The sequence below is a fragment of the Podarcis filfolensis genome (assembly GCF_964270895.1).
Source record: "Podarcis filfolensis genome assembly, chromosome: 3".
Classification (NCBI taxonomy): domain Eukaryota; kingdom Metazoa; phylum Chordata; class Lepidosauria; order Squamata; family Lacertidae; genus Podarcis; species Podarcis filfolensis.
The window spans coordinates 52,324,919-52,345,120 of NC_139606.1; the positions used below are offsets into that span (position 1 = coordinate 52,324,919).

Sequence of the window (20,202 nt, forward strand, 5' to 3'; positions counted from 1 at the left end):
AGGATTGTGGCTGCATTTCATTTAATCAGGGGATACATTAGTGAAGCTACAACAAATCTCAGACACATTCTGCCCACGGTTAAAACTGAGAACTGCATGTTGGCATTGGTTTAATTTATTTAATTTAAATAGTGCTACAATGAAAGAGGCATTAGGATTGGAACTATGATTCTTCAGCAAAAATCTCCCTAAGATGCTATTTTACATTAAAAGGAAGGTGTCACTCAATCTATAGAGAACATATCCCTTTGTTGCATTTCTTATTATGACCCCACTCCCATCAGTTTAAAATATACAAATCCTGGAATTCTCAGGAATTTCTGAGTACACAACTGGAACTTTCAATTATTTAACCAGGGAAATATGCTACAAAAAATAAAATACTTTAAAAAAAAATTACAGTAGAATGTTCCAGTTAGAATTTAGCCTACAATCCAATAACACTATGAAAAACACTTTTGCTGAGAAGCTTCCCTGTTCATATGACAAAAAGATTGTGATCTTTGCACTATGATCAAACCTTAAGTTGTTATTCAAAGGTTACAGATATTACTTATCACAATTTATAGAAATTGCAATATAAGCAAGTCAAAGTCTAAAACTAATTTACTGGTTCAAACTCAATATGCCTTTCTCAAAGAACCTCACAATCGTTTCTAAAATAATTACATAAAATTTCTGTGAGTTTGCTCCAAACTCAGCGTTTTATTTTTCTAGCAATTTTCTTACAGAGCCATGGACAGGAAACATGAATGCCAATTTAACTAGTTAAATTTAATTTGCTGTTCCTGTAACTAGTCATCAGAGTGTCAAGATCTTTTATGTCCTCTTCCTCGCAGAGATAAGATTTATTTCTGTTTAAGACCTCAGTGCTATAGCTACATACCATGTAGTACCATGGGACTCACTTTTGTGTAGATGCATACAGTGGTACCTCAGTTTAAGAACAGTCTTGTTTATGAACGATTTGGTTTACGAACTTCGCAAAACTGGAATGATGGAAGAGCACTGGTGGCGGGAGGCCTCATTAGGGAAAGCGCGCCTCTGTTTAAGAACGGTTTCAGTTTAAGAACGGACTTCGGGAACGGATTAAGTTTGTAAACCGAGGTACCACTGTATAGGGTTTGACTCAGTATCACCACTTCACTTTAGACTTTCAAGCTGACCTTCCTCCTCTGTCTATTTCAGAGCCAAACTACACATTACATTAGTGGAGTCATTGGGGTGAGATTTGTTTTTTCTATTAAAATCAAGCATTTCCTACCTATTCATGCCTCTGTACTTCACAGCAGTCAATGACACTTTCAAATATATTGCCGTAAGCAAGCCTTTGTTCTACTGTTATTCAGGGTTCTTTTATCCATCTTAGACAGTGCTGCACTCAGTTGTGTTTGAATCACAAAAGCCATGTGAACATTTATACACACCATATTGGATTCATGCTTAATGCAAGTATACTAATTTATGGTCAGTGCAATCCTGTATCTATTCAAAAGTAAGTGGCACAAAGTACAATAGGACCTATTCCCAGGACTCAGCTACATTAGTGAAAAAACAATGATTTGAACATGCAACACCATATGGTGCCAGAGAGCAGGGGAATTTTTATACGCGTTTTCGTAGAGGTTTTTTTTTTGTTGTTGTTAGAATGATCTAATTCTGAGTTATTTATAGCATTTCCCCCCTGTGTGTAAACTCACCCCCAGATAAGTGTGGCTAGGGCTGAAGCCTAAACAGGCTGCAGGAAAGTTCTGAAACTGAACCAATTAATTTTCTAAGAAAACTTTGAGATAATTACTATTATTGATTTTCTCTGCCCATATTTTAACTAGGGTCTCTTTTGTCCTCACACTCAGCATTGCAACTTTTTTTTAATAAATGAGATGTTAGTGTTGTATGCAGAAGAGGGGGAAGATTCATTTGCATGTGGGGTGGGTGGGTTGGGTGTCAAGTTAGCCATATTGATTTGTATGCTGTCGGGGAGTTCTTGTTGTTGTCTTGTTAGGTTGTATATGTAATAAAAGGGAGCCATACTAGGGTGAAGACATCCTCTTCTATTTGTCCCCGTGTCAGTTTTAGTCTGTTGGTTAGCTTTTCTAGTAAGACTGTTTCCCATATGATTTGGTACCAGTGGTCCATGCTGACTCCTGGAAGATCTCTCCAGTGTCTGGCTGTGATGCTTCTGGCTGTTCATCATTGCAGCTATTGAGATAATAAGGATATGTAGCAAACAGACTTTTTCCAATTAATTACCCATGCAGAGCTGGTATTAATGAGCCCAGTATGAAACCTTTTCAGGAAATGCTGTGGTGCAAAGAACAGTTTGGCCTTATTTATTTTTAGCCAGGAACTGGGATACTGAACCCTTAAATGGGGACACAGTGCCATTTTTAACCATGGGAGAATATTTGACAAACAAAAGCATAGTGGAGAGTTCAGGTAACCTTGACTGAAAGTGTCATTAACTAGTGAGTTAACTAGTGAGTTCTTAGCTATTTAAGATTGGGTTACAACAGTCATACTTGGAGTAGACCAAATAAGTCCATTGATATCAATTGGTCTGTTCTGAGTATGACCAATCTTGAGCCCTGATCCTATGCAATCCCTTTCATCTCTGTAAAAGGATGCACAGAAGCACTCACTCTCCAAGTATGTTTAAACTTTTTAAAAAAGCATATGTATGAAATAATCATTGTAATCACAGGAAGTGTTAGATGTTAGCAGTATCCCATCTTGTGTTGAAAGTGGAGGATTCTTGGGATATTTCTGTTTTATGCTTTACCCAGCATGAGTTTTTACATACAAGTGGCTCAAACTATTTTAAAAATTGCATTGTGTAAGTAATGGGTACATTAAATAATGACTAAATGAGGAGCAATTGTGTTCCTCATTATATTTAATTGTCAAGGCCTTGTATTCCATAATTCGTGAGTTTCTAAATTTGGTGCCAAGAGACTAAAGCAGTCACTCTCCTTCACACTCATTGCAGAGCTTCTCCTGCAGTTAAAAAACAAACAAACCACATGTTCTTGTTGTACAAAAATATTTTTTACCATATTTTATGTAGAAGTTGAATGTATTGGGGCTTAATAAATTATGCTATAGGGAGGCAATGGCATAACTGTATATAAATTATTTGAAAGGCCTTTGACCTCCCATTCAAGGTTAGGGCCTTTGTTATGCTTATCACCTTGGTTTTCTCCTTAATTCTTCCCTCAATGACAACTAGATCTCCACAGAAATTTATCTGTTTTAAAAGGATACCATAAAATGATTTGTGTTTGTTAAGGATGTGGCATATTCATTTTCCAACCTTGATAGATATTGCAGACCCCATCCCATCTATTTATTTCAGTTAAATTTCTGTTGTTGTAAAAATCATTGGTAGCTGGATGTCAAAAAAACCCTATTGCATTTGCTATTCATGAACGAAAATTAAATAGCGTTGATTGTGACACAAGAAGCCAGAATGATGATTAAGGGTAGAATTCAACGTGGCACTAGGACATTGTTCCATCAAGCAGAAATGCTTGCAATGATGGAAGCATCTCCCTTTCGCCCTTGCCTCTGTGTGCTGTTCTGGGGATTCTCCCAACCCTCCAGAGCAGATCTTCAGGAGGCATGATGGGGGGGGGGAGGAAATGGGGGAAAGTCCTGTTGCACTAGCCAGAGTCTTTGTGCTGGATTGTGCTAGGTACATGAATCTGACTCTAAGAGTGTTCGTGTAGGACTAGGGAGGCCCAGGATGGAAAGCAGGGAGACCAACTATTGGTGGAGCCAGAACCTATGACAGGAGAGCCAAATAATTCTCATTTTGTTCTCATTTCCTCCTCATCTTCCTCCCTGCTGAATTCTACAAGGGCAACACAGACTAAGGAGGAGAAAGCTGACAGGCACTGTCACCCCTTGAGCTGGTTGTAAGAAAGCAGGCAGGTGGGGCTACCTGAGGGCAGACGTGAGGGTGGTGGGCAGTGCCTAATTCATTGTAATAAACCAGCCTCCAATGAGCCCTGGCCTACCTCACAAGGTTGTTGTGAGGGTAAAATAGGGGAATGGAGAACTATGTATGCTTCTTTGAGTTCCTTGGAGGATGATGCAATATAATGTAGTTATTTGCAATATCTTGCAAAAACCTGAATGAATGTGTGAGACATCAAAGATCAACTGTAAAAGTGCTAATGGGTTAGAGTTAAACCTAGCTCAACTCTGTGGTGAAGGTGCTTCTCCAGACTTCCCCTAGAGGTGATGATGAAGCTTGTCAATTTCACTACTATTTTCAGGTGCTTTGCATGGGAGCTAGATAATGTTTGATTATTGCATTTATTTATTTATTAAATTTTATCCTGCCCTTCTTCCAAGAGGAGCCCAAAGTGGGATATAAATTTAATAAATAAATAAATTGGCATTCAACTTTCTAGGACTAATGGCTGGAGGCACATTCTTGTTCACACAAGCCTACTCGGATGCTTAGAAAGTTGAGGTAATTTTAATTTGTTTTAGTATTTTAACTTTTGTATGCTTTAAAGTACTGTTGTATTTTTAAATTGATTTTAGTGTTTTATCTATTTGTAAATTGCTTTGATTTTTGTTTTGTTTTTTTACAATCAAGCAGTGTATACATTTCTGAAATAATAAAAGAAAAAGAAAAGCAAGTTAAAAGGGCATAGACTTGAAAATTGCCTCTGGGCATCCCTGTTCATCTGAAACAAAATGTACTGTTCTGTTCTAGCTGAATTCACCTGTTTTTGAAAAGCAGAAGTCAGCTTTCTGAATGTGTCTCTGTTTTCTTACAAACCTAGAGCGTATTAGGCATAATTGTTAACCTTTTCATTGAAAATTACAAGGTAGAAAATTGCAAGGTTGCTAATTATGTGTAATGAAGAAATAAAAGAATTCCAACAGCTATTCTGGCAAGCTATAAAACAACCTATAAATCATATCACTGTAATTCTCATTATAAAATTAATTTATCAAAATAATTCCTGCTAAAGGGTTAGACAAGGCTAAGTACAATGTAATAGAAACTGTAAACATTCATACTTGTTCCAACCTAGTAAATATAAAATGGTTTATATTGAACTGTATGTGTTTCTAATGTAATACAAATGTGATACTGTACACTTGTATCTACATAAATGGCCAATCTGCTTCTTCTAACAGCAATTATTTGCATGCATTTCATATACGAAGTTTGAAACATTGTGTTAAAAAAACATTTAATGTCACTGACTAAAGAGGTATAGTTATAAAGCAACAAGTATATAACTTGTCATCTGTTACTTCCAAGTGGTGAGAAATAGAAATCAAAGGACTGTGTTGACCCTGAAGTTGTTTGTCTTTCCTCTGTGACTTGCTTTATTCACTCAGATTACAAGCACATTTCTGTGATGGTCTTTTGTATGTAACATGCAGTACAGAAGAGCTGCAGCAGAGCTGTAGTCTGGATTGTACTGTTAGAGCAGATGAGTGTATTATTCTCAGTCAGAAGGAGTGGAGCATACATCAAAGAATTAACTTCTCTTGAAAGAGAAGACAGGGTGAATAGGAATACACTTTTTCCTTAAAGGAGAATAGAAATCTTGTTTCGGGCTCTGCCTTCTAGAGAATGTCAGGACGACACTGTTGCTCCTGAGCTACTGCTTTGAAGTAGCTTACACAAAGACGGAAAGAAGTAGTGGGGAGAAATGTTTTGAAGAGCACTAGGCATTACAGTGGTACCTTGGGTTACAAATGTTTGGGTTATGTGTTTTCAGGTTGTGGACTGCGGGAAACCCGGAAGTATTGGAAAGGGTTACTTCCGGGTTTCGCCGCTCGCGCATGCACAGAAGCGCTAAATCGTGTTTCACGCATGCGCAGAGGTGCCAAGTCACGTCATGCACGTGCGCAGACATGGCGCTGCAGGTTACGAACGCTGCAGGTTGCAGACGTGCCTCCATCACGGATTACGTCCACAACCCGAGGTTCCACTGTAGTGGTAATGCCCAATGCTCTGTGGATCATAGATCCATACAGCCTTCTTTTGGTGGTGGTGGGGCGGGACAACCACATGGGGTAGTGAGAATACCCCCTCATAGCTCCCCACATGTAGCATCCAGCTTCCTCCCGGTTAAGCAGGGGCCAGCTGCCCAGAGTTTCAAGGCGTTATTTCAGCCCCTCAGGTTTAGTGCCCTGTTCCCTCCTTCAGTGGTCATCAAGGTGCTTCAGAGAAGTAAAAGATGGCATTCTGTGCCACTTTTCTTTCTCCACACCTGCTTGGGCAACAGCCTGGGAAAGGACAACCTCATGTTCTTGGCAGCCCAGCTCCGTGCCTAGCAAAGCGACTAGCAGGACATAATCTACAGTAATGTCCCTTAGCACATGCAAGTTGAGAGTTTGCAAGTGTTGGCAATTTCATCAAACTCCAACATCTTCAGTTGGAGGGAGCCTAATCTATCTCTGGTCAGCCAGCAAGCATGGGGAAATGTTACATGGATAATCTGGTCAGATGCCAACTTTTACCCATTGTTAAGTTTGGAGAATCTCTCTAGACCCCTTCACTGAATCAGCAGTCTGTTGTGGCAAATAGATACACTCATCATTCAAGCTAAAGGAGAAGAAAGAGAAGCCCTTTATTGTCAGCAAGCAGTTTCTGTCCCATGTTGAAGGAAGTTTCTGCCACATATCTGCTGCATTCCCCATGAAGGAGAACAGTGGAACTGGCTGCAAAGTGGAGTGTACTTCCCACATTGTCTTCTGGCAAGCAGAAACACACACACAGCCAGCTCTTCTGTGCAAAGAAGAAAGCCAGACTTGACATTAAGAGGAGATTTACTCCCTGCCTATTTTCCCTGCCTACAATCCTGTATCCTAGACAAGAAGCATCCTCCTTTCAGATGGCAGCAATAGCACTGGGCTAGTCCTGGTGAGGGAGCAGTACCAAGCATAGGCTATCCCTAGTATGGATGCCTTCAAGCTGAGTCCAGGTAGCTCAGCATATTGTCAGGTCCCATCCCTTCAGTTTGACTATTTTGGGTCACCATTAATTTAGTCACAGAACTTGGCTATTTTGGGTCACCATTAATTTAGTCACAGTACTGAAATGTGAAATGGCAGGTGGCACTAAGCAAGGAGATCACGGCCTCAAAGGGGCTTGCTTTGTTTCTGCCTAAATGACAGATTATGTCTTTTTACCCGGAGTATTTTCAGCTGAGTAAAATAAGCTCTAAATTGGGGACTGGAAAATGGATTACCATGCCCAAGGGTTTATACCTTTTTTTTAAACAAAAAATGGGTAAGGGTTCTGATATCAGAAGAAGTAAAATGGGTATGAATCAAACTTCAGAGGATATGTATCAGAGCCATTCACACTCCACCAAGCCAAGCTATCTCAGAAGGGGAGACCCTTCACCTCTGCTCCCAGTCAAGTCCTTCCTGTCTGATCAGCAAGCAACAGGCCTCTGGCTCTGCTGACCTGTTACAGTGCTAAGTTTTTAAGTGAAGCAGCTTGTTTCTTTTTAGGCACCTTTATAGGTACATTGCAGCCAGATTGTTGGGGTTTTTTTGGCTATGCTTGGACCCAAAGTCTGAAAAGAGCTTAAGGACACGTGGTCTTTTGTGGCACAGCTTCCTGCACTCTTCCTGCACAGCTTTTCCTCCCTCCACTTGAAGCAAGAAAGCAGCTGGAGCTTGCCTCAGGCATTTCATTGTGTCTTGGCTAATGTGAGGGAGATGATGTTTAGCAGAACTCAATAAAATGACATAAATTACTTCCAATAAATGTCTGCAGCAAGAATATGATTTAATCTGCTGTTAATTTCTGGTGGCTGCTTTTACTTTAAATATTTTTTATAAACTTCTTAGGTCTTTATTGATAATTTGTAACTACGCTTTACAGTTAAACCATGACTAGGGCTTGAACGTACTATTAAAAATAATGTGGAAAGTACAGATTGAGCAACTATTGTTATTGTCAGTCATTCTGCAGACAAACATCTGTTTAGTATTTCACCCCATTATGCTTTACCACAATGGAGTAAATTGAGGTAATGGTTTTAGGGGAAGTGAAATCCAGGACAGACTCTAGATTAGGGGTCAGCAAACTTTTTCAGCAGGGGGCTGGTCCACTGTCCCTCAGACCTTTTGGGGGGTCAGACTATATATTTTTTAGGGAAATGAACAAATTCCTATGCCCCACAAATAAGCCAGAGATGCATTTTAAATAAAAGGGCACATTCTACTCATGTAAAAACACACTGATTCCTGAACCATCCATGGGCCGGATTTAGAAGGCAATTGGGCCAGATCTGGCCCCTGGGCCTTAGTTTGCCTACCCATGCTCTAGATTATCCTTCCTCTTTCTTGTAATCCTTATTTAACAGGCCATAATGCAATAGCTGTATATCAGATTTTGATATCTACGTAACATAGCTCAACCTCTGCTTAATAAATTCCACCATCTTTCTCCACAACACTATAATCTCTAGATTCAACTTTGTCTATTTTGCTATTCTAGAAATCTAGATTTTGTTATGCATCTTGTCTTTCTAAGAAATTACAGTTCTGGCCACAAGTTGTATCTGGGTGCTAAATTGTATGCTGTTGTGACTACACAATAGAAAAGCAGGCAAATAGTAACCCATGTGATATAACAATAAAGTGGAGCGCCTCCACAATGCTGCTGCTGCTGCCCCTACAAGTGCCCCTATTTTCCAGGGACCATCCCGGATTTACAGCTGTCCTGGTTTCTGATTTGATCCAGGAATGTCCTGCTTTTCCTTAGGACGTCTCTATTTTTATAGTATAAATGTTGGAGGGTATGGTGCTGGCTGCTTACCTAGATATCTATATTTGTATTTGACTTTATTTACTTGGGAGTTGGGAATTTCAAAAAGGTAGTCAGCCCTGGCCGTCTTGCCCTGCTGCCAAATTTGCTTGTTACCTTGAAGCTTTGCCAGTGGAGCTGAGATATAAAAGATATGTGAACTCACATTTTAATGCTAAATATTTATTTAAACATTTAAGTATGCTGCTGTACTCAGAATATAGTGGCAAACAAAAATTTGCCATATCAGACAAGTTATATTGGTGTTCTAAACTGTTTTTTTTTTTACTACTTCTTCCTGATGCGGTACACTGAAATGCATCAAGTTTTGATCAAGTTTTGGTCTAAAACACAAAGGCAAAAATTAGTGGGCACTTTTTTGTAGTAAGCTATAAACCACTTTTTTGTCAAAGTAATGAATAAAACAAACCTATTTTAAAATGAGCTTTCGTGTGCATGCACACTTCGTCAGATACATGCACACGAAAGCTCATACCAAGAACTAACTTAGTTGGTCTTTAAGGTGCTACTGGAAAGAAAAAAAAAATTTTTTTTTGTTTTGACTATGGCAGACCAACACGGCTACCTTTCTGTAACTGGAACTATTTTAAAATAAATCAGTAGTAACACAGTAGTCATAGCTACAAGGCAAAATCAACCAAAATCTTGCAGGAAAATGTATTAGTTTCTCTAAAATCCCAGCAATGATGTTATTTTTCATATTTGCTTAGGCAGAAGTTTCCAAAGCTTTGGAAACACTTTTGCAAAGTTTCTAGTTCTAGTTACATCATCCTTACTTTTTTGAAGACAGAGCAGCAAACAATGCTGATTAGTCAGATCTTATGGGGAATAGGAAATTTGGTTTTTCAGATTTGTGAGTTCCAGCTGTGAAGGGCTTTAAAGAATCATTGAGCTTGGAAGCAAATTGGTAACCAATGTAACTAGAGCAGAACAGGTTAAATATGGACATGACCTTTGATGGAAGACTTGCTACATTTGCATTACTTGAAGCTTTCAAGGACATCTCCTCTACTGGTAGTTGCAGAAGTATGGATTAGTGTAGCAAGTTCTGAGCTGCTTGGAATGGGGAAGAGTATCTGCCTTAAGCAGGCCTGAATGCAACAGTAACCCATTCACCTGCTCAGGCAACAGCACCCTATCACGGATAAAACTCCTCTCCAAGGCAGAAATGCTCCTACTAATATAATCTTTGTCTTGTATGGATTCAGTTTCAGGGCAGAGATTGCTTCTCTGAAGAAATATAGACCTGGGTGTCATCTTCTGATGACAGTCAACCCCAGAGCTTCTGCAGTTGCTTGGTAGCTTCACATTCTGTAGATGTTAAGCATTGGAGCTTAAGGCACCTTGGTTAGTCCCAGGTTGCTAACACTGTCCTCAGTAATAAAACTCTTTGTCATACTGGGATGCAGCCCTTCAAGCACCAGCCAAATTTTGTAATGGAGCTAAAAGAAATATTTTGGCCTACCATATCAAATGTTGTTGAGAAGTTGAACAAAATTTAGAGGGAAGTATTTCCCTTGGTCCTCCCTAGTAGATCATGTATCAAGCAGTTTCTGGCACATTGCAAAAGCTGAAGCCAAAACACACAACTCAGGAATGTCTGGAGTTGCTGTGTTATCTTGTGCTCAAATCATTTTGAGAAAGGGAGGTTGAAAACAGGCTCTAGATTGATTTGACTGCCCTTATCTTTAAAAAAATGTTTATTTAAGAGTAGACAAATCATTGCCTTCTTCAACCCCTGAGAAGTCAACCCTTTCTAAAGAAAGCATTATCAATTCTGGCAAAAAAAATAAATAAATCACGAAATTCTTGGGTAAGGATCCAACTTGTACATGCTGGCCTTCACAACCCCAGTTATCAAATCCACATCTTGGAGGAGAAGTCAAACTGACCTAAGCAATTGTTCTTAATGCTTCTGGTATATAGCTCACATCAACAGTGGAATCAAGTTATATCAAACACAAGAGTAAAATTATGTATTGAAAACTTTCCTGGCAGTTAGAGGATGCATCTAGGCCTCTAGGGATTCCTGCCTGTTTAAGAAATCCCATAGCATCTGCTGGATAAGAGTAGAGGAGAAAGCTTTGTTTGACACAATCATTGCCACCTCATATACCTTCTGCTGGACACTCTAGTCTGTTGGATTCAACATGTGTAAAACAGGTCTTTCCTTTTGGGTTGCCATCTTAAGTATATTAAGTTATGATGTTCAAATACTCTGGTAAATTTAATTTTGTGCTACATATTTTATTTCCTTTTATATCATTATTTTTATTCTATGTCTCATGCCCTTCAATACGATGCCCCTCTGTTTTATAGCTGCTATCCCTCAATTCTTCATCCACTAATCATAAAATAAGTCCTCTAATTTTAAATTGTATGAGGCATTAATTGGAAAAATATGCTAATATAGTTATAGGCTTCTGAGTACACACACTCTAATATTTTTCCTCTGTTCCCAACAACTGCTGTTAGCTGCCAGCTGAAATTCAGGCCCCAAAGGACCCAAATCTATTTTTCTCTACACCCTCTGGTGGTCATGATTGGGAAGTATGTGGAGGAACATTTGCAGTAGATATTTAAGATGTGTCCACCATAAAGCAAAAAAAAATGTGTCTTTTTCTGATTAACATTGAGCATTTTCATGATTGTAAGCATTAATTCAGACAGTTTCCTCTACTACTTGTTGAAAGCACTAGAATGATCCTAGGGAAAGGTTGGACCATATCTTCTGCCTCACCCCATCTGCTGCATATCAGTTCTGCAAGTGAGGATGTAAGTGCCCCAGGGAGCTGGACTGCAGGAATTGCACTTCCAAACCTTGCACTCGAAACTATCATTTAGAATGCCCTATTAACACAAGCACATTCACTGTCCAGCATCTATATTAGTGGGGTTTTATACAGCTGCTTTATAATGCAAACACACAGCTTTAATACTGCATCATTCTTACCTGTCAGGATCCGAATGTAGCCTTCTGCTAACAGAAGGGATCTTTCCATCTACAGAAGAAAGAACCAGGGAAGAGACTACATTTGCCAGTTTCCCAAAGCCCTCTGGAGCCCGTTTGTCAGTGTAAGGGGCTGCATGGGGAACTGACAAATGTTGCCTCCAGTGGTGTGCGATCAGTAGACTAGGGGGACTGGACTAGTCCCCTAAATGTTCCCAGTATATTAGAATATTAAAGCCTGGAGCCTCCTTCCCAAAGTCCATGAAGCTTCTGCCTGACTTAGGGAGGGAGGCGTGGTGCTCACAAGTATGACATCGCGCCCCGTCCCATTGCTCTCACAAGCTGCCATCTCTGGCCCTGACTGTTCCCCTATTAAAAATTTCACAGCACGCCACTGGTTGTCTCCCCACTGGTTGGAGCAAGGTTAGGACCCAAGCCTCTGAGTTTACTACCTTAATTTAATTAGAGACAAAACAGAATGATTAAACAGTGGGAGTGAAAGGGAATATTGGAAGAATATATCTCTGGCCTCAGAGTACATACACCAGATCTATAAAATAGTGTGCTTTTGTCACTGATGTGGTTGTTGAAATTATGTCAGTAAGTGGGAAGGAAATTCCTATTGTTAGGGAAGTGATGAAGATGTGCTGGATTGCAACTCCTGTCAGCCCTAGTCAGTGTGGCCAGTGGTCAGGGATGATGGGAATTAGCATAGGAAGCTGCTTTATATTGGGTCAGACCATCTAGCTCAGTATTGTCTACATTGACTAGCAACTTCTATCATACAGTCTTCTGTTTTTGAATAATACAAATTTTAATATAATTTAACATAATTGATCAAGACTGCTCCTCTAATATGCCTATAATTCCAGCTGCTGGGGAATCACAAGTGGGGAGAGTGCTCTGGTCCTGCTTGAGGGTTTCCCACAGGGTTGGCCACTGTGAGAACAACACACTGGAGTAGATGGGCCATTGGCCTGCTCCAGCAGGTTCTTCTTAGGCTGTTAGTTTGCACAACAGTACCCAGAGTTCAACTTAAAGTTTTCCTGAGGTTTTTCAAACTGGTGGTTAAACAAAATGCTGGTTAGTAGTTTGTTTTACTTATAAGATTTCTTTCTGTGTTTCTTTAAAACTAGTTATAATTGCACTATATGCTATTTTGTCATGTAATGAAATCTGCCATGTTAAGTTAACTGTTCTATTCTTAATCTTTTCTACAGCTTGGGTTGGTTCCCTGTCCATGGGAATGATCTTCTTCTGTTCTCCCATAGTCAGTGTATTTACCAACCTATTTGGCTGCCGGAAAGTAGCTGTTGTTGGAGCAGCAGTGGCACTTGTTGGGCTTTTGTCAAGCTCATTTGTAAGGTAAGAATACACATTCCACTGACTTTTCTGAATGCACATGGCCTTTGGCAGTGTATCTTAATTTAGACCATTTTGGCTGACCGACGATATATGATACCGCCTGGCATCCTGATCATATATCCTGAAGATACCACCACTACATAGCTTTAATTTGCAGACCTTACCATACATTCTTTATAGGTAGTGAGCACATGGCATGGTGGCTTATGTGCTACAAAATATTTGAAAGGCAGCCTTTCGAGTATTAAACTGTCATTTATGATAATCAAGTATTAAGCTCAATATGTCCAGGAGGAAAGCAAGAAAGTAAAGTTCAAGTGTCTACTCAAGGTTCTGTCAAACAAAATTTAAATGTAAGAAATATATACTTAAGTATTCTGTGGCCTTATGATTTTCTAAACTGACTAAGTGAACCAGAAGTAATTAACATAAAAGAGTGATATTTGGCATTTATATAGTACTTTGGAGGGTTAAAATCATTTCACATAGATTACTTCAGTAATCTTTTATAAGAATGTCTAGGTTTTTTGCCTATGGTCCTGTAGTATGTTCAAAGCAGTAATGAGATTTTTAACTGGGTATGGAGCTGTGAACCAGCCCCTTTCTTTGCTGCTCATTCTTGCAAGACAAGATAATTCATACACTGGGCCGCACAGATAGTGCACCAAGGAAAGAGCTAGCATAATGGCTACCAATGACTACTAGTTACGATGGCTAAATGTTATCTCCGGTATTGGAGCTAGTATGTCCCTGGATACCAGCTGTTGGGGAAGCTGAAAGGGAGAGTGCTGTTGCACTCATGTCTGTCATATGGCATTCCCATAGGCATTGGGTTGGTCACTGTGGGAAACAGAATGCTGGACTAAATAGCTTTGGACTGATCCAGCAGGGTTGTTCTTATGCTCTTAATAAAATAAGAGGCATTCATGTTTTCCAATGATGGAACCCTGTAGCACCTCATTGTTGCCAGATAGTGTGTCTTTCCATTGATAAGCACCTTGTATATGGGAAAGATTTCTGAGGGAGAAGACAAAATGGAGAAGAGGCTAGTGGTGGTGTTATGGTATCCCTGAAAAGAAGCATTTCTTGCTTATTTGAGCAGATTTTTATAAAGGAGAACAGTCTTGCCTTCTATTACCTTATGCCACATGCTAGGCATAAGCAGTTTGGTTATATTGGTGTCTTGCTCCCCCCCCCTTTTTCCTCCCCACTAGATTTGTGAAGAAACATCTTAGATGTGGCTGTCTGCTTTTCTTCTACCAAACACAGCTCGCTGCTTTTTTATCTCTGTTTTAATGAGTCATAAAGTCTGATAAATATTAACCAGTATTTAATGCTACTTCCTCACTTATTAATGATGATGGCCTTGAATGAGTCTGTTGTACTGGAACATGCTCTAAAAGCTTTCAGTAAAATTAATATGCAGAAATATACTTTTCCAACCAAATTTAATTATCTTTGAATATTTAGTAGAGATAATGTATTATTCTTTTAAATAACATTGATTTATCCTGCACAGAGAGTTCTTGTTTCTTAAAACCTTACTAATTATTGATATACCCATTTTTGTTAACTAAACATAAATATTGGTTTCTTATTTCTACTGATTCCTCTCCTATGTTTTGTAGCTATTATAGAACAATGGAAAAAAGCAGGTTTATGATGTTTATAATAGTACATTAATCTTGACAGAACACACACATCGGATGCAGAGAACTGTGCAACTGCTGTGTACACAAGGGAGCTTGAATTAGTTTTTGTTTTTAAAATAGTAATTCCCCTATACATGCCACATGACAAATTTCATTTGAAACTGAGGTTATGTTATTTTTAAAATGTTAATTTCCAACAGTGGAGGGACTATTCAAAGCAATCTGTGAAAGAACTTGAGAATTGAATGAGGGGGGTGTCATTGGAAGGGAAAAAAATGTTTTTAAACAATCCAGTCTTCATGCCCAAGTTCTTGTGTGCACCTAAAGTTGTGCATCAGTCACATCTGTATTTTTTGGCATAAGTAATTTTTTCCACTTCCAGGAACTTAGTAAAGCAAATAGAGTTCAACAGCTGCAGATGAAGTTTTTAATAAATTTCTCTGATAATCTATTTGCTCTTCAAGGAGAAGATAAGATGTGGGTAGCTTGCTTTCAGAAACAAAGCATACAGAATTGTGGTTTTAATACATATTGTTCAGAGAGAACTCTTCCAGTTTTCCATTACGTGTATTAATCTAGGGAGATAAGTCCATTAACAGTTTCTGTTTTAGATCAACCATAGCTTGTCTTGTTGTTCAAGCCTGTACAAACGTGTGCTTATTCTTAACTATGGTTTGCTGGATCACAGCCTACCCCACAAACCTGCAAATCAAATGAAGTCACATTTGAAGACCTCCCTCCTCACTCTGCCACCGTGAGATGACGTGGGCCTTAGTAGTGTCCCAGTTGCAGAACTCCAACTCAAAGGAGGTTAAACTGATACCTGTTGCCTTTTAGGCAGAAGTTAAAATGCTATTATTCTGCCAGATTCTTAGTATATATTAATCTTCCTAACTATCATTTTACTTCAACTCTTAATGCTATCTTGTTTTTATGTGCATTTAGTGTTTACTGTTTTAAAAAAGTTTGGGATCCCTTCTTAGGGACAGAAGGTAGCATAAAGTGTTTTTATAAGGAAAAATAAAAGAAATATGCAGAACATAACCGTTAACTTTTTCTGTTTTATTGTAGCTCACTTGGACCTCTATACTTCACTTATGGAATCTTATTTGGCTGTGGTTGCTCATTTACCTATCAGCCATCCCTGGTCATTTTGGGGCATTATTTCAAGAAGCGCCTGGGACTGGTGAATGGCATTGTCACTGCTGGCAGCAGCTTGTTTACTGTAACACTGCCCTTTCTTTTAACTGTACTGATTGACTCAGTTGGCTTATACAACACTTTCCGGATCCTGTGCATTTTTGTGTTCGTTCTCTTCCTGGCTGGTTTTACTTACAAACCTCTCATTCCCACTGCCAAAGAAAATGGGGAAAAGAGCAAGTCCACATTTCCTCCTGCAAAAAATATTTTTAATTTTTCCATTTTTAAAATTAAGAGTTATCTAATCTGGGCTATTGGGATCCCAGCTGCCTTATTTGGATACTTCATACCTTATGTGCACCTAGTAAGTAAACTTATTTCTCTCTCTCATATAGATAGATATATATATTATTCTAAAGGAATATAAGAAATAGATACATTTTAAGTCCAAATGAAGAAGATCCCAGGAACAAATATTTAAATCCTATATAACCTTGAACAGGAATATGTAAATATAAACTGCAGTTAATCTATGTATGATTAAAACAGAATTCTTCTGGTATAGAAGACCTGGTTATTTTAACTTAGTAGTTCTTTGTCTGGCTCTTAGCAGAATCTATTATAATTGAGTACATTCTGTCATGCCTCCTGCTGTTTTCAACCAAACAATTGTTTTATTCAAGGCTTTGTGAAACTTTTAGATAAATCATACAGCAATTTCCAGAGGGGTAGCTGTGTTAGTCTTTTGCAGTTTATATATTTAGCTCTAGGCTCTACAACTTGCAGAAGTTATGAGCCTTCTCTTTAGCAATTTTTTTTTTATTTAAAAGGCTATGCATCCTCTTCATTTTATACACGTTTTATTAAATTTGGACATTTTTATATTGATTTAATAAGCCAAGTGATACACAGTTGCTTTGAATCTGTATGCAACCCCTTTGTACAAGTCATGATTAAGTAAAGAAGTCTCTTATTAATCATAGTTTCCTGTTTCATCAGAATTGGGGAACAATGGTTATCAGCTTTGGAACAAGGTGCCTGTGAGAAAGTCCTATTAAATTCAGTGAAGTGTGCTCAGTTAGGTGGGTTTAGAATTGCAGACTAAATCTGGAGGATAGCTCCCAATATTTGGGCAGGAAGGATGGATCTGCTTTTGTGTGTCCAGTCCTTAACACAAAGGCTATGAAACAAATAAGTCATTCACACACACACACACACACACACACACTATTCCTGGGTCATTACTTAAAATATTAACTCTGATTTCATTTGAAAATCACTTTTTGTAAAACCCTAGCAAGAAATATAAATCGTTTTTATGGAATTGGTTATATTTGAAGAGTTTACAATCCCCAAAAAGCACATTTAAAGTATTTTCTGTCCCTTCCTTTGTTTCTGGTAAGTGCTGGGAGAATGCATCCCTTTGTTGTTCGGTATTATGATTGCCAATATTGTGGTACTTAATCTATTGAAGAAGCATGTGAAGCCTATGGGGTAAGGTTTTTGTATGTAAAACTTAGGACAGATAGTGAGAGAATTTACGTTGTTCTTGCTTTTCTGCATTACAACAGAACTGGCAGCATGTAGATGCATCTACAACTCAATGTGTTACCTCAGTTCTACTGCATTCCCCCTTCTCTCTCTTACCCCATTTTCCTCCCCTCCTCCCATTTTTTTTCATCTATTCTGTCTGGTTTATTTCTTACTAATAACTGGCTGCTTGTTCTAGTAGCCTGCTCCCTTTCCCTGTTCCGCCCCTTGGGTGTTCTAACATCGAGAAATGAAGGTGTGTTGGGCCAAGTTGTTTGCTACAAATTGGAAAAAAAATAAAATCTTAGGAAGCAGTGACAAAACCAACATGGGGAGCATGAGACCCAAACTCTATTCTCAATAGACAGAGCACATTGAAGTGTGTTTTTCAGACTCCATCCCATTGGCAGAAGGAAGCATGCATGTACAGGTGTTCAGTACACTTAGAAAAAACCCCAAGCAGAAGTCTGCTTCAGATTCTACTGACTGCAGTGTGATGTGATATTTTGAACATTTGCTTACACTGATGCTCAAATAACTTACAATGTCTTTGTTTCCTCCTCTGCAAATTTATGTCTTTGGTGTTGACTTGATATATAATACAATGCAATGTCTTGTAAACTGGATAAATCATTTGAGCTGGCAGCTGTGGCTTCTTTAGAGAATATCCTTGCTCATTTTTGAAGTATTGAAATTGTTTGTGGTAGGGATCTCTGTTCCTGAGTAAGTGCAACTTCAATTTTGTGAATTTCATAGGTTTGCATCTAGCATTTGATAGAAAAGGGTGCTAGATAAAGGGTGCTACCTTCTGTATATCTCAGATATTTCCTGCATGGCCTTTTTTTTTTTGTAAATGGGTGTGCTTTGGGTATTGATCAAGACTTTTTATATATCCATGTATCTTTTCTAAAATTGAATTTGTACTAGGAAATAGAAATGAGGTCAGCCTGCTCATGAGGTGCATTGAAGGCCTAACTCAGGCAAGAAATAGTAGTTCTGAATAGATTGCCTTGTGCCCTAACTACTGATGATTGGTGGTATCAGGGGAAACAGCTCCAGGATGCTGCAAGGCAAGTGCAATGTGTGCAAACACCCTGTGACTGTGCCATGACATCTCCATACTGGTGATGCTCAAGAGCAGGCACAGGCAAACTCCGGCCCTCCAGATGTTTGGGACTACAATTCCCATCATCCCTGACCACTGGTCCTGTTAGCTAGGGATGATGGGAGTTGTAGTCCCAAACATCTGGAGGGCCGGAGTTTGCCTATGCCTGCTCAAGAGCAATGACTAGGAAGCCTGCTCACAATGGACATCTGCTATCAATTTGGAGCTGAAAGACAACCTGATAATAGACAGAGGTAGCTAGCTTGTTCAGCTAGGGCTGGGAATAAGGCTACTCCATTGAAAAACACCAGTAGCATTATGTATAATGATGAAAACTCATACCTGAAACATTGCTAACGCTGCTTGTCTAACCCCATCTTAACCTTCAGTGTCTGGATTCTCAACAAGTTCTCATTAATGAACTATTGACCCCCCCCCAAACCCTTCAGACTAAATTCCTGGAGTTCAACTTTAGATTGCTTGGAAAAGATTATAAAACAATTTACTTGCCTTTGGATTTGCTTCTGCTGTGTCTGCCCCTGCCCAGTGCCTAAGTTTAAAATTGGAGGACTGTAGCAACTTTGGTATGTGCTTTAGAGGGCTGCTGGAGAACAGAACCAGAGAAAAGAAGAGAACCCCTGCCCCCGTAAACACACATACCTCCCAATTGCCAGAGAGGCCATTTGGATCCAGCCTTAAATAATACTTGGCAATATCTTTTTTTAAAAAGGAAGAATGACTTTGTGGATATTTTACCCAAAATGTAGAGCACTGTGTGTCAAACTTACTGTGATCTTCAAAACAAGTGTCTAGGGCACATCCCAGTCTTGGCAAGCATAGGTTCCAAATTCTGAATGAATTTATGAATTAACTCCTAATTTACTTTTACTGAGTTAAGCATTTACTGAGCTTTTTGCATAATTGTCTCGATAACAACTAGCTGCTTTAAAACAGTATTTTCTATGCCTGTATAAAAATAAGTTCTGGGTGACCGTAATTCAAATTGAGAATTACTATTTTTATTATCGTTTTAGTTATTCTCAAGTATACTGTTAAATATAATATTTATTCCTGCTATCCTCCTCTTGTGTACTTTCCCCTCTTTCTCTCTTTCTGTTTCTTCTTCATCCATTCCATCTTCTACACATTTTTTCCTATCCAAAGTTAATATGGTACCTGTGTATTACAGTGCCATCTTGATTTTTAGCTGGACATTTTCTAAGGCACCAGATCTTCAGTGGCTCCTGTGTGCTGTACTTGCTTTTCTAATCTTTACATTTATCTTCCTTCAGATCTCAACTTCTGCTGCAATTTGACTGCCCAGGTTAGTGAATTTCCCCCCCTTTATACTGCATTTCTTACTATGCATTTCTTATCTCTTCTTTGCTCTTGTCAATATTGACCTGGCAGTCTAGCCACTTTACTTCCATCTGAAAGTGATACATTATAGATGTTCATTTTAAAAATGTCAGGAACCTATTTTTCCCTCCACAGAACAGTACTGTCCTTAACAGTGCGCTGCCGTGTTTGCACCAGCCCAAACTGGTGACTGTTCATCATGACTACTTATCGGTGCTATTTTTGTTGGCATATAGAAATATTCTTCTCTTGAAACTTCTATAAAATATTGGAAGAGGGA

General features: G+C 38.9%; 1 protein-coding gene across 1 annotated transcript in view; it reads left to right on the plus strand.

Moving 5' to 3' along the window:
* Window positions 1-20,202, plus strand: part of SLC16A10 (solute carrier family 16 member 10) — a 41,951-nt gene that overhangs the window by 5,933 nt on the left and 15,816 nt on the right. Inside the window, exons 3-4 of the mRNA XM_083608613.1 lie at window positions 12,992-13,136; window positions 15,860-16,292. Coding sequence (XP_083464739.1) covers window positions 12,992-13,136; window positions 15,860-16,292 — 578 coding nt within the window. The remainder of the gene's footprint in view (window positions 1-12,991; window positions 13,137-15,859; window positions 16,293-20,202) is intronic.